Source organism: Dama dama, chromosome 12, assembly GCF_033118175.1.
Source record: "Dama dama isolate Ldn47 chromosome 12, ASM3311817v1, whole genome shotgun sequence".
Taxonomy (NCBI): domain Eukaryota; kingdom Metazoa; phylum Chordata; class Mammalia; order Artiodactyla; family Cervidae; genus Dama; species Dama dama.
In genome coordinates, this window is record NC_083692.1 from 95,803,087 (window position 1) to 95,817,839 (window position 14,753).

A 14,753-nucleotide genomic window follows, 5' to 3' on the forward strand; every position below is an offset into this window, starting at 1 on the left:
AACTTCTTACACAATGAGGTGGCTCGTTGGTTTGCAACTAAAAAAATCACTCTCCAGGGAAGGTGGAGGCAGAGGCTGTCCCAGGCTGCAGGAAACACTACTGAGCATGCAGATGGAGCCCAATTGATCATCTGCTAACCTGCGCCAAGACTTAACAGCTCAGAGCCAAGGTTTATTCAGCAGTCAAATGGGAAGCGCAAATGGAACCAGAACAGCCATTGCAACAGAAGGTATATGGGCCGTTAAGCAAACCTAGATCTGAATACTGTCACTTAATAAGTAACACTGAGTTGAACTCCCTGAGGTAGTAAAATGGTGATAACACCCAACCTCTGAAGGCTGTTGCAAAAATTGAGTGATCATTACAATACCAGACACACAGGATATGTCCAATAATTAAAAATGGCTATTAAGACTTGGTGATTTATATATTGCCAAACATGCTGCTGAGCACCTTGTATGCTTTTATCTGGTCATACTTGATTTGTCTACCCCTCAAGATTTTTACAAACATGTTTTTATATAAAAAACATGAATACAAGAAAACTCCTAGAAGCGTATATATAAAAATGCTTATTAGCAGGAAAATGGTTATCTCCTGGTGTTAGAAATAAGGGTTTTCTTTTTGCTTACTGGCTTTTTCCAAATTTTTCCATAAACATCACTTTCTGAAGTATATTTGATTTGGTTTTTCTTTTTAAAGCTGAAATCCATTAAAACACAATGAAATCAAGATGCTGCTCACAGGTAACAACCCCCTACATGAACCATTTCTTCTGGTGGTAAGAGCTATTAAAAACTGTGCCTTCCCTGAGGGAGCTGGCATGTGCTTATTTTAATAAGAATTAGCTGACTTAGCCCCTTCTTCACTTTGCCACAGGGGAGTACAGAGCCAAATTTTAGTTCAATCATTCAATTAGGTTCTTATTCTCTGCAGGTTTCTATTTTGATTCCCCCCAGTCTTGACTTCCTATTCTAATTTATAGGTCATACCATAATTTTGTATTTCTTACTTATATTTTTAATACATAAAAATTATATATTTTACTATTTTTCCTCAAAGTTTATCATAAATCTGTGGTCTACAAATCTTTACAGAATGAGGCCAGGTACACATAAACAAGCGATGACTTAACATGTTAATCAGAGTGCTATTGTCCATGCATTTCATGCTAAAAACCATCGAGTTCTTGCTTATGACATTAAATGATAGGATTACAACCTTTAAATCCTATCTGAAACTTTTTATAAATACAGTACTACAACACCTCCCTATAATGACATAAGAAAATAATACGGAAAATATTACCATAATTTTTAAAGTCCTAGAAGTCCCATAATTAAAAAGTCAGTTTTATTAAATGTTCAATTCTCAAAATTATTAATATGTACTTCTTTTTTATTATAAAAAATCTCCAACTCCATCTCACCCTTCCTCACCTACCCCTCCAAACTACATACTGTCCAAGCAGAACCAAGCCCAACATATTCCACCATACGCCCAAAAGCAGGAAGACAGGAGGTCCCCAGAGGACAAGGTATGCTGGTATCATCACTGCAAGGGGCAGGGAAAGAGAACCATACCAAACACAAAGGAAATTGGAATGGGCAGGCTAACAAATTACTGATAAAATTTATACCGATTTATAAATATTTCAGGTGCCCACCAACCCCCAGAGAACAGACCAAACTAACTATATAATGGAAGCCTCTGCCATACACCGGGTCCTCCTATCAGGAATCATTGGGAAGCCCAAACAGCTTCACAGTTCCAGCTTCCCGACTGCTGTCATATTTGCCATCTTTGTCATCACAGGCAAACGCCAGCAGAGGCCTTTTGGGGTGCCACGCCACGGTGAAGGTCGGGGACTCACACTGAACCTCCCACAGCTTGTCTCCTATAAAAATCAATAGAGGGATATCAATCAGTATGTTAACAGTAGACCACACTCATTAAGTACTTACCTATGTTAACTCATCTAATCCGCATAATAGTCCTATGGGATAAGAACAATTCTACCCCGTTTTACAGAGAACACGGAGGTCAGAGGGGTCACAAGGCAGTCGGGTGGTGGAGCGGGATCTGAACCCAACAGCCCATGCTCTGAGCCCTACCCTACACTTCCTGAAAAAACTGCAATGGCAGCTCTTTGCTGAGCACTTCTTATGAATCAGATGCATTATACTTATCTTAATAAAGTATAACAACTTTATCCATCAATGCAAGTAACGGTTTTAAACCCCGTTTTATAAAGAAACGGGTAACTCAACAGTTAAGTCACACCTCAAAGAAGCAGAAGAGGGGAAAAAAAAGGGAGAGAAAGAACAGAGTCAGCACAGAAAGTCAGTCTGTCCAAAGCCACAGATCTTTCTACTCAACCACACTTGCCTTGCAAATAAAATTCTTTTTCCAAAATTTTTATCCTGTCTGCTTTTGAAATTAAACATGGTTTTTCCAAAGCCACTTTTTTAAGCTGGATTAATGTAGTAAAGTGTTCACAGTGTGGTATTGATTTAAAAATGCAGGATACACAGAATTATACACTTTAAATTTGTCAATTAGATGGTATGTGAATTTTTCAATAAAGCTGTTTTTATATATATTGTTTCTACACACACACACATACTTTCTTTGAAGTTTTCTATATAGTTTGAATTCTTTTACTACAGTATCATGTATTTCCAAAAGCAATAAAGTTACATTAAAAATAAACCTGAAGAAATACTTTTGTAGAATGAATACTTGCCTCTCATTTTTCTATTTTCAAGTTGTCTTGTTGCTTTTTAAAACAAATCACATGCGCTTTGATAATTTCTTAAATTGTAAAATATATGTCAACATACAGGCAAAAGACAAAAAGAAATATACCATATTGCTAAAAGAAGCTGTATATAAATGGTAGGATCACTCATCCATCCATCCATCCATCCATTCATTCATTCTTCCTTTCTGTATTTTAAAAATTTTGGAAAAAAATTATTATAATGGAAAAATTAAAAGTGAATAAAAAGCAAACTATTTTCTTTAACCACTTTCTTTCAGACCTGCCCCTCTCTTTCCTAAATCTTTGCTCCCTCATTACCTGACAGTAGTCATAATAAACAAACTTGCCTTAAGGAGGCAAATGCATTTATGCTAATACTGGCAAAGAAGTAAGGAACAGAGATGAAAACGCATGATAGGAGTTCTCATGGCCAAGGATGAATGACAGAGGAGTCTCGTTAAGACAGTGAGGGTTTAGTTACCTGTCTCTACTTCAGCAATGTCAATGAAGTGATCTTCTGAGGCTGATGCCAGCATTTTCCCATCATGGCTAAAACTGAGGGTCCTCACAGGCCAATCCAGCCTATAGCAGAGCAGACCAGACAGAGGAGACATTAAAATGATCCAAAGAGGAGGGCCCAACTTCACTCAAAATGAAATAAAACTAACTTATCCAACAAGCAAAGTGCTGGCTGAGTTGCTTACCTGGAAAAGCATCGAACACACACTAACTCATCTACATCCCAAAGGCTGACCAAAGCATCTGCACTTCCTGTTGCAAAGTACTTCCCCATGGGGTCAAACTTGATACAGATACAGTTGGAAGGATGGGCATTGATGGACTGCACAGGCTTCAGCTCTGGGTAGCTGAAAAACAAAACAGACATCAATCAAACCGGGGGAAATGACCCTGGTACTAAGATAGAAATAGGAGATGCTAAAGAAGAAAACCAAAGACAATAGAATAAGTATCAAAGACTGTAAATCAAGGCTTTCCTGAAATAAAAAGATTTCAAAAATATACTGAAACAACACACTACATACTTAAGAATATGACCCAGAATATGAACCCATTTTGTTGTTATTCAGCAGCTAAGCAGTGTCCAACTCTGCGACCCCATGGACTGCAGCACATCAGGCTTCCCTGTCCTTCACTATCTCCTGGAATTTGCTTAAACTCATATCCACTGAGTTGGTAATGCCACCAAACCATCTCATCCTCTGTTGTCCCCTTCTCCTCCTGCCCTCAATCTTTCCCAGCATCAGGGCCTTTTTCCAATGAATCAGCTCTTCCCATCAGGTGGCCAAAGTATCAGAGCTTCAGCTTCAGCATTGGTCCTTCCAAAGTATATTCAGGGTTGATTTCCTTTTGACTAGTTTGATCTCTTTGCTGTCCAAGAGTCTCCTCCAGCACCACAGTTCAAAAGAATCAACTCTTCAGTCCTCAGCCTTCTTTATGGTCCAACTCACCCATCCATACATGACTGCTGGAAAAACCATAGTTTTGACTATATGGACCTTTGTCAGCAAAGTGATATCTCTGCTTTTTAACACACTGTCTTGGTTTGTCATAGTTTGTCCTCCAAGGAGCAAGCGTCTTCTAATTTCATGGCTGCGGTCACCATCCACAGTGATCTGAGAGCCCGAGAAAAGGAAATCTGTCACTGTTTCCATTTTTCTCCATCTATTCGCCATGAAGTGATGGGAAGGACACCATAATCTTAGATTTTTGAATGCTGAGTTTTAAGCCAACTTTTTCTCTCCTCTTTCATCTTCATCAAGAGTCTCTTTGGTTCCTCTTCACTCTCTGCCATTAGGATGGTATCATCTGCAAACCTAAGGTTGATGATATTTCTCCCAGCAATCTTGATTCCAGCTTGTGATTCATCCAGCCCAGCATTTCACATGATGTACTCAGCATATAAATTAAACAAGCAGGGTGACAATATACAGCCCTAACATACTCCTTTTCCAATTCTGAGCCACTCCTTTGTTCCATGTCCAGTTCTAACTGCTGCTTCTTGACTTGCATACAGGTTCTCAGGAGGCAGGTAAGTTCAGTTCAGTCACTCAGTCATGTCCAACTCTTTGTGACCCCATGGACTGCAGCACACCAGGCCTCCCTGTCTATCACCAACTCCCGGAGCTTGCTCAAACTCATGTCCATTGAGTCGGTGATGCCATCCAACCATCTCATCCTCTGTCATCCCCTTCTCCTTCTGCCTTTAATCTTTCCCAGCATCAGGGTCTTTTCCAATGAGTCCATTCTTTGCATCAGGCAGCCAAAGTATTGGAGTTTCAGCTTCACCATCAGTCCCTCCAATGAATATTCAGGACTGATTTCCTTTAGGATTGACTGGTTTGATCTCCTTGCAGTCTAAGGGACTCTCAAGAGTCTTCTCCATGGCTGATTCATATCAATGTATGACAAAAAAAATAATAATAATAAATAAATAAATAAATAAAATAAATTTTTTTAAAAAAAAAAAAGAGTCTTCTCCAACACCACAGTTCAAAAGCATCAACTCTTTGGCACTCAGCTTTCTTTATAGTCCACCTCTCACATCCATACTTGACTACTGGAAAAACCATAGCTTTGACTAGATGAAGGCAGGTAAGGTGGTCTGGTATTCCCATCTCTTTAAGAATTTTCCACAGTTTGTTGTGATCCACACAGTCAAAGGCTTTGGCATAGTCAATGAAGCAGAAGCAGATGTTTTTCTGGAATTCTCTTGCTTTTCCTATAATTCAACAGATGTCAGCAATTTTATCTCTGGTTCGTCTGCCTTTTCTATATTCAGCTCGTACATCAGAAAGTTCTCGGTTCACATACTGTTGAAGCCTAGCTTGAAGCACTTTGAGCATGACCTTGCTGGCATGTGAAATGAGTGCAACTGTGTGGTAGTTTTAAACATTCTTTGGTATTGCCCTTCTTTAGGACTGAAATGAAAACTGACTTTTTCCAGTCCTGTAGCCACTGCTGAGTTTTCCAAACTTGCTGACATATTGAGTGCAGCACTTTAATAGCATCATCTTTCAGGATTTGAAATAGTTCAGCTGGAATTCCATCACCTACACTAGCTTTGTTCATTGTAATGCTTCCTAAGGCCTACCTGACTTCACACTCTAGGGTGTCTGACTCTAGGTGAGTGACCACATCATCATAGTTATCCAGGTCATTAAGGTCTTTTTTGTGCAGTTCTTCTGTGTGTTCTTGCCACCTCTTCTTAATCTTTTCTGCTTCTGCTTAGTCCTTGCCATTTCTGTCCTTTATTGTGCCCATCTTTCATTAAATTGTTTCCTTCGTATTTCCAATTTTCTTGGAGATTCTCTAGTCTTTCTTATTCTATTATTTTCCTCTTTTTCTTTGCATGGTCACTTAAGAAGGCTTTCTAATCTCTCCTTGCACTCAGTTGGGTATCTTTCCCTTTCTCCTTTGCCTTTCACTTCTCTTCTTTTCTCAGCTATTTGGAAGGCCTCCTCAGACAACCATTTTGCCATCTTGCTTTTCTTTTTCTTTGAGATGTTTTGGTCACTGCCTCCTGTACAATGTTATGAACCTCTGTCCACAGATTTTCAGGCATTCTGTTGCATCTAATCTCTTGAATCTATTTGTCATTTCCACTGTATAATCATAAGGGATTTGATTTAGGTCATACCTGAATGGCCCAGTGGTTTTCCCTACTGTCTTCAATTAAAGTTTGAATTTTCAATAAGAAGCTGAAATTAACAGACTTTCAAAAAATTAGATTATCAGCAGACTTCTAATAGTAACACTTTATGTCAAAAGAAAATGGAGTAAAAAACAAGTAAGAAAATATGAATCAAAGTGTTTATATCTAGCAAAGCTATCAATTATAAAGTGTTCAAAGAAGTAGCACAATATAAGTATCTCTTAAGTTTTATAAGTATATAAGTTATGACAAGTATGAACTCAGGGAACATTGTTCCCCCTGAACACTTTCTGAGGAATTGAAACTGGAGAGTAAGTTGTGACAATCAGTGACTAGAGACTTACCAGCCTAGGGTTGGCGATGAACATTAAATACATGTAGTTTCTTGTAGAACTTATATATGTTTAAAAGTAATGTAGTAACTGTGTAATCTGACAACATGTAGTATTAACTTTTTTTAATGGAGGAAGACATATTCTAAAAGCAAAATTTACAATCTTAAGTAATCACACTGGTGATGGTAGTACTATTGTTATTCTGAGATATCTGTGTGTGTAACAGGGGATGAAGATAGTAGCTAACCATGCGAAATTCAAATTCTATAATACCCTGCATCTCTGAGAATCAGAATACTTAGCTTGGAAGGAAAGAGATTTTAACTGGAAGTTATATGTGTGAATTTACAAATTATTTTGTCTTTAAGTATATACATATACTTCCTAGCTCTGTCTACTGGAAAGGTCTAGAAATAATCAACTCAACAATATGGACGTTCTGAGCTCCAATATTATTTTCTAGTAAAAGAATCCAGAGATTCTCTGGGAATTTTCTAATTAAAGATTTGAGGCAGGAAATACACAGGATGAACTTGGCATATCTCATTATACCAGACAGCAAGAAACTGAAGACTATGAGGATTATGTTAAAAAAAAAAAAACATGACTCAGGAACCAACTTGAAGAGGATTCCGTGCGCCAAAGATAAATTCAGCTTCAATATGGATAATGATTATGACAGATTGAAACACATCTACTATGCTTAAATACATGGGTCCATAACGATCCTTCTTTTTAAAACAAAAGTAACATATCATCTTTGGAGTTGATAGACAACAAATTCAGTACCTAATGACAAAGGGAAATTATCAAGTATTTATCATGCCTTCTCTAAACATACTATATTACTGGGTAACCAAACTGATAAGACAGTGACTCTTAAATAAGCAAGCTGTCGGAATCAGCAAACTCCAGACTGGGACAAGCTCTCCAGGTTAACAGCCTGTTTTTTTAACATTTAAGTTCTAAGTAAAACTAGATGCCCATCAGCAGATGAATGGATAAGGAAGCTGTGGTACATATACACCATGGAATATTACTCAGCCATTAAAAAGAATTCATTTGAATCAGTTCTAATGAGATGGATGAAACTGGAGCCCATTAAACAGAATGAAGTAAGCCAGAAAGATAAAGAACATTACAGCATACTAACACATATATATGGAATTTAGAAAGATGGTAACGATAACCCTATATGCAAAACAGAAAAAGAGACACAGAAGTACAGAACAGACTTTTGAACTCTGTCGGAGAAGGTGAGGGTGGGATGTTTCAAAAGAACAGCATGTATATTATCTATGGTGAAACAGATCACCAGCCCAGGTGGGATGCATGAGACAAGTGCTCGGGCCTGGTGCACTGGGAAGACCCAGAGGAATCGGGTGGAGAGGGAGGTGGGAGGGGGGATCAGGATGGGGAATACATGTAACTTTATGGCTGATTCATATCAATGTATGACAAAACCCACTGAAATGTTGTGAAGTAATTAGCCTCCAACTAATAAAAAATAAAAAAATAAAATTAAATTTAAAAAAATAAAATAAAAAACAATAAAAATAAAAAAACTAAAAAAAAAAAAAACAGTGGGAAGGAGGGAGACTCCATAGTTTAACTGACTTAAAAGGCATATCACACTTTATTTAAATGAGCAGAATTAGAGTACCCAGAAATTCACACGTGGTACCAAAACTATAAAGAAATAATATAAAAATCAAGACAGTGCTTTTTGAGGAGGGAGTTTTGATTAGGACAAAGCCCATGGAGAGACTTCTGAGATGGCAAGCAAAGTAATATTTCTTGACTTGGTGGGATTACACAGGTGTTATGCATATAATAGTTCATTAAGCTATATACTTGCATTTTGTGGTTTTCTACATCTGTTTTATTTTCTAATACATAAGCTTCAAACAAACAAACAAACACTGCCTACAGAGTAAAATTCAAGTTACTAAGCATAGAATTCCAGACCCAAATAATCTGGTACCAAATTACACTTCAACTTTATCTTCCTGTTTCAGGACCTCTCTTCAGACACTTTATCTGCCACCACTCCCAGCAATTCTGATCTACTGACTACTTTCCAAATAAGCCATGTTCGTTCATACTTGTTTTGTCCATTGTGCAGTTTACTTTTGCTGTTTCTTAACATTCTATTACTCTTTCAAGGTCAAGCTTAGAAGCTTCCTCCTTCAACTCCCAAGTCCCACAGTCAATCCTTGGGATTCTACAGCAAACTCCCAATCTCTCTAATACAGAGCCTAGCACACTCTGCCTTGCAGTGTCCACCCAAGACAGCAGAAAGAACAGAATCAGATAGACCTCAACTTCAATTCCACAACTTCATTCATCTAGAGAATATTCACCAAGATCCTGACTGTGTGTAGCAGGTACTGGGCTATGCACTAGAGAGTCAACAGTAAACAAGTTAAATACAGCCCCTAATTCACAGAATTTAGTCTTATAGAAGACACAAGGAAATAAACATGCATTTATAACGTAGAATGAGAAATGCTTCCAAAAGAAGCACATAAACTAAGCTTCTAACCTTGGGGATGAAGAGGGCTTCCCTGGAGAGAAAGTGATATTTAAACTGAGACTTTGATGGTATGAATTAGCTATACTTCAAGGTACCTCCAGTTCAAGTGCTCACTAGCTAACTAGTCACTTAACCTCTCTGAGATCCCGGATCCTCATCTATGAAATGGGAAGCACACCATCATCAACTCCCTAGGATTTCTCTCCGGACTCAGTAAAATATAAGGTACCTAGCTCGAAGGTGCTCAAGAGAGGTTAGAGTTCCTTATTACTACAGCCAATCTTTGAACAAAGTCAGGGGTCGACCTGACAGGGGTTGAACAAACACAATCAAAAATTCATGTATTACTTACAACTGGTTCTCTGTATCCACGGTTCCTCTGTATCTGCAGCTTTACATCCCAGATTCAACCAATCTCAGATCATGTGGTACTATAACATTTACTACTGAAAAAACCCACATGTAAGGGGACCTGGGTAGTTTAAATCCATGTTGTTCAACAGTCAATTGTTTGTCCTTCTGGCTCCTTCAGGATAGACTCACATCTAATTCATCTCGAGATCCACTACAGCACCCAGTGCAAAGATATGACAGTCCCCTAAACTTAGAACCCCCTCACCTGAGTATGTTGATACAACCGTTGCCATTTGTCAGGAAGAACATGTTATTGTCATTGTTCCAGGAGATTTCATTGACCTCAAACTTGAACTGCTCCTCTGCTTTGGAGCGGTGTGTCTTGGCATCAATGAACGTCACCACATCATCCTTGTTGCCTACAGCGATGGTCTGTCCGTCAGGACTCCAGCAGATATTAATGTTCTCCCCTGGGAACCCAGATACGATCAGCAAAATACTGTTAGCCCACAATTCTCCAGCAGTTTATCTTGTTATCAAAGAAAGACTAGAGCTATAGCTAGAGTTCATTCACTAAGGTCCTCATCAGTAGGACCAACCAGAAGCCCAGCACTCTCATCTACACATTTCCCTCTTTAATGCTCACTAAGTGTCTCTAAGGGACACTTTTCCTCCCCATTTTACAGATGAAAAAACTGAAAGAGAGATGGGCCAAAGTATCCAAGCTATGAAGTAACAGAGCCAAGATCTAAATTCATACTTGTCATCAGAGTCTCTAATTCTCTCTTATACTTGCACTTCCCAAACTCCAGTCATTCACATGCCATTTTCACAATTTTTGAACTATCCATGTAATAGCTATACTTCTTCCTTCAGGACTTTTATTAAAACTGACCCCTCCAAATTTTTATTTAAATAGCTTCACTTCAGCAATAAATTCTATAAGCTAGCTCTTTTGTTCTAGTAGGCATTAAAATATATATACAATCAGCTTTTAATGTTCATCTACATACTTAAATCACTCACATATCACCAGTTGTCTAGTTGGGGAAAACATATCATTCCACCTCCAGGTACAAGTCTTGCCAACAAAGTCCAGTAGCCCACAAATTTCATCAACTTTATTGATTCTAAGATGCATATTTTCTCACATTTTATTACCTGTAATGTATCTTAGAATGCATCAGGATGTATTTCAAAATTTTTGGTGTATCATGATTATCTAATAAAACTTTATTTTCTCTCCTAATGAAACATAAAATATTGATGCATTTTATAATCAATAACATCTTAGCCAATATAATTTAATAAATGGCCTCAAGGTTTATAAGGCAATATCTGGTGAAGAACAGTCTATAAATGTACTACACAACTTCCAGGTCATTTTTCTCCCCAAGTGTCAAAGTCATTTTTCCAAGATCAGTCATTCTAGCCTATCAGCAGTTCCCCGCTAGAGCTGCCTACCCACTACAAGGTGACCACTAAATGTATATGGCTACCTTAAGACTTTGCTCAAATTCTGTGAAGCCTTCCCTATCTTCCCCAGGCATAGTTAAGTGTTTCCATTCTCAGCATCCACCTTGTAGACCTATCCATTACAGGATGACCATATTATATTATGTTAGTTTTTTCAATACATATGTCTCTCCCTGCACTAAACTCTTAGGTCCTTGGAACTGGCAACTGTCTTATTCAGCTCAGGATGTCCCATACCTACAGGGCCAGGCACAGAGAAGATATTTAAAATGACTATCAGTAGCTTATCTTCCTACTGCCCTCTGAACAGTTACCTTTAGTGTTCACAGTGGCAATGCATTTCGTAGTCCTCACATCCCAGATGCGAATGGTTTTGTCTCCAGACGCAGTAACAAAGAGATCAGGGTTACTTGGATGCCAACAGAGCTGGTCCACACTATCCCCATGTCCCCGATAATTGTTTTCTTTGACCTGAAAGAGCAAAATCCAGATACCACTTCACCAATATGTACCTGCCTACTCATGTAACTTCTTAACCTTATTCAAAATGAGGTATCTGGTGACCAACAGAAGTTTGGATGAGTCAAGAATCCAGTCCTTCTAAGTCACGTCCCCTAAACCCTTCTCAATACCCTACCCTCCCTTCCTCCCCAGTCAGTGTGAACAGTTCTTTGGTTGGGGTCCACACCAATGCCCTTACTCTTTAGTCCTCCCTCCTTTCTGGTTTTCTACCCTTACTCTTCCACGAAAGGTCCCAACCCGCTTACTCAATTCCACGGAGGCCCTGCCATTTTCAGAATGACCCTCCTCATCACCACAGGAGCCCACCACCACTGTCCCAGCCGCTCCTCACCACCACACAAGTCTCCCCGCCATCCTCACCACCGGCCGTTACTCTCCACACTCACCTTCACCCCCGCCCCCCCGGTCATCTTCACGCCTCCTTACTATCACACTCCCTACACATCGTCCCCCTCCCCCAACCACCAGTCCTCCTCTCCACCACGCCCATCTTCACCTCTCATCAGTCCGTTCCCCCCTCCTCACCCCCGACACTCCTCTTTGGCGCATCACACACGCCCCTCACCTCCACACCCCTTCTTCCTCCTCCCTTCTCCTCACCTCCACTCTCCTCACGCCCATTCTTCAACCTCGCCTTACCACACCCCCTCTCTCCCTAGCCTGGGCCGGGTCCCAGCGGCTCACCAACCGGTCCTTCTCCAGCAAGAAGACGCTGGCCGTCTTGTCGAAGGACCCTGAGGCCAGACGACGCCCGTCGCAGCTCCAGGCCACAGAGTGTACCTTGGCGCTGTGCGCCGGGAACTCGCGCGTCTTACTGTGGCCGCGGAACAGCTCCTGCATCCCGAGCACGTAGCGAGTCGGGCCGCTTGACACTGAGCACCAGGGAGCCATCGAGCCGGGACCGCTCTGGCCCAGCGCTGAGGGTCCCATGGACGCCGGGGGAATCGCCATGCCGAACTCCCGGACGCCGGCTCGGTAGTATTCTCAGCGGCAATCAGCCCTGCCGCCGCGGCCGGACGCATGCGCGGGAGAGACCACCCGCGCTTCCGCGCACCCGCACTGTGGACCACTCCCGGAAGAGACTACAAGTCCCAGCATGCAACGCGCCCCCGCCTTTACCTTTTCCAGTGGTCAAGGTTCCTCTTGGAATTTCCTTCACTATTAACGATTAGGAGGTCTTTAGGGTCCTTATTTTCTCCTTACCTCCTGTTCGGTAGATATATTTGTACCCCTGTTTAATCGAAGAAATAACGCAATTCTTCTAAACCTCAATTCGCCGTCCGTTAAAAACACCTTTTTGTCTGGAATTACTCCCACCTTTCAGCCCACTCACTTAGAGCCGAAGGCTCTCTACTTCCTACTGCAGAAGGAGGAGCTGGTGAACTTCCCTGGGGAAATAGGCTAGAGGTTTGGGCTTTCCCTGGTGGCTCAATTGGTAAAGACGCCTCCTGCTAATGCAGGAGACTTCGGTTCGATTCCTGCGTTGGGAAGATCTCCTGGAGGAGGAACCGGCTACCCACTCCAGGACCGTATAGTCCATGGGACACTACTGAGCGACTCTCGCTTTCACTTCTTTGGGGAGGCGGGGAGGGGAAAGGGAGAGGAGGCTGAAGCAAGGGTGAGAGTTGCTGAAGGCGGTTGGGGATGATTTTCAGACAAATTCCTTGTGTTTAGAAGGCTGTTCTATATGCGCATTATTATATATGCAAAAATATATAAAATACACAGAGTGAAGAGTAAATTCCTTTTCATGCCCCTTGGACTGGTCCCCACACCTCACACCCATACCTCAAACCACATGTCCAGCATTTTCTGAAGAAAGGGGTGGCCACCTGATGGGAAGAGCTGACTCATTGGAAAAGACCCTGATGCTGGGAAAGATTGAGGGCAGGAGAAGGGGAAGACAGAGGATGAGATGGCTGGATTGGCATCGTCGACTTGATGGACATGGGTTTGGGTGGACTCCGGTTGTTGGTGACGCACAGGGCGGCCTGGCGTGCTGCCGTTCATGGGATCGCAAAGAGTCAGACACGACTGAGCGACTGAACTGAACAGAACTGAAAGGGGTGGTGAGCTGCCAGCGCCAGACAAGTCGCTTGAGAAGGGCCAGTGAGCTGGGGGCTGTGTTTCAGTGATGAAAAGTTGGCTGAAAATTTGCATAAAAACAAGACTTAAAAAAATGTAACACGTGCATTTGATAATAAACGTAGAAAAAATGAAAGGGAATAAAGTGGGAGAGTGAGATTACTTCTTTCTGATGTACCCAAATTCCCCTTACAAAATAATACTGTAAAATTTCTTGTGTGGCCTTCCAAAGGTGGTTTTGGTACCAAATCACAAGTCCATGTATGCAATGGCTGAGTGAGGCCAATCAATACTAAAACATTAAAAGTTTGGAACAGAGAAAGGTTTATTATAGGTTCATACAAGGAGATGGGTGGCTCATGCCCCCAAGAACCCCGAAGTTACTAAAAGCTTTCAGCAAGCCCCTTTAAAAGCAGAAGGTGGGGGAGGGGCGTGGTAAGTTGTTGCAAGCTTCTTGGTGCCAGAGCCTTTGCTCTTGAAGTCAGGTCATGATCAGGTAATGATATTCCTATAGTCTCCTACGAAACGATGTTATTCTCCATCTTGACAAGAAACAACAAGATCCCAAGGCACAACTTTCTCTCTCCAAGGTCTCAGTCCTGGCCAAGAGGAGGCAGATCTCAGTTGGCAGCTCCTGCAGGGCCAGGTTTCCACACTTGGCCCAGCTGTCAACTCTGAGGGAGCCAGGCACCGAATCAAACTGGCCCTCAGTCTCCTCAGACCACCCAAGTGGGAGAGACCAGATCTCACAGACTGCAACCCAGGCAGTCACTGCTATTAGGTCACAGAGACAGGGATGGGGGAGAGATTTACCGCTGTCTCAAGACCTGGGCCAAGGCTAGTGGAGGGCCTTAGTCAGGGCTCCAGAGCCCTGCAGGACATAGTCCCCAGTCTGTTCCCTGGGCCCTCCAGGAGAAGGCCTGAATCTGCATCTTACCTCACTCTCCACCCGATGACCACTGACCCTTGGCTGAATCACTTCCCTAATGGTCACTCATTGACAGCTG

At 41.4% G+C, this 14,753-nt stretch overlaps 1 protein-coding gene across 1 annotated transcript; it reads right to left on the bottom strand.

Annotated features, from left to right (window-relative positions):
* Nucleotides 1–1,332: 1,332 nt before the first annotated feature.
* THOC3 (THO complex subunit 3) lies at nt 1,333–12,694 on the bottom strand. The gene is made up of 6 exons (XM_061158171.1): nt 12,346–12,694; nt 11,454–11,610; nt 9,929–10,133; nt 3,470–3,631; nt 3,247–3,347; nt 1,333–1,898 (listed from the first exon to the last, which is right to left on the bottom strand). Exons 1-6 carry the CDS (start codon nt 12,610–12,612, stop codon nt 1,735–1,737), a joined length of 1,056 nt encoding a protein of 351 aa, XP_061014154.1. The 5' UTR covers nt 12,613–12,694; the 3' UTR covers nt 1,333–1,734.
* Nucleotides 12,695–14,753: the final 2,059 nt, after the last annotated feature.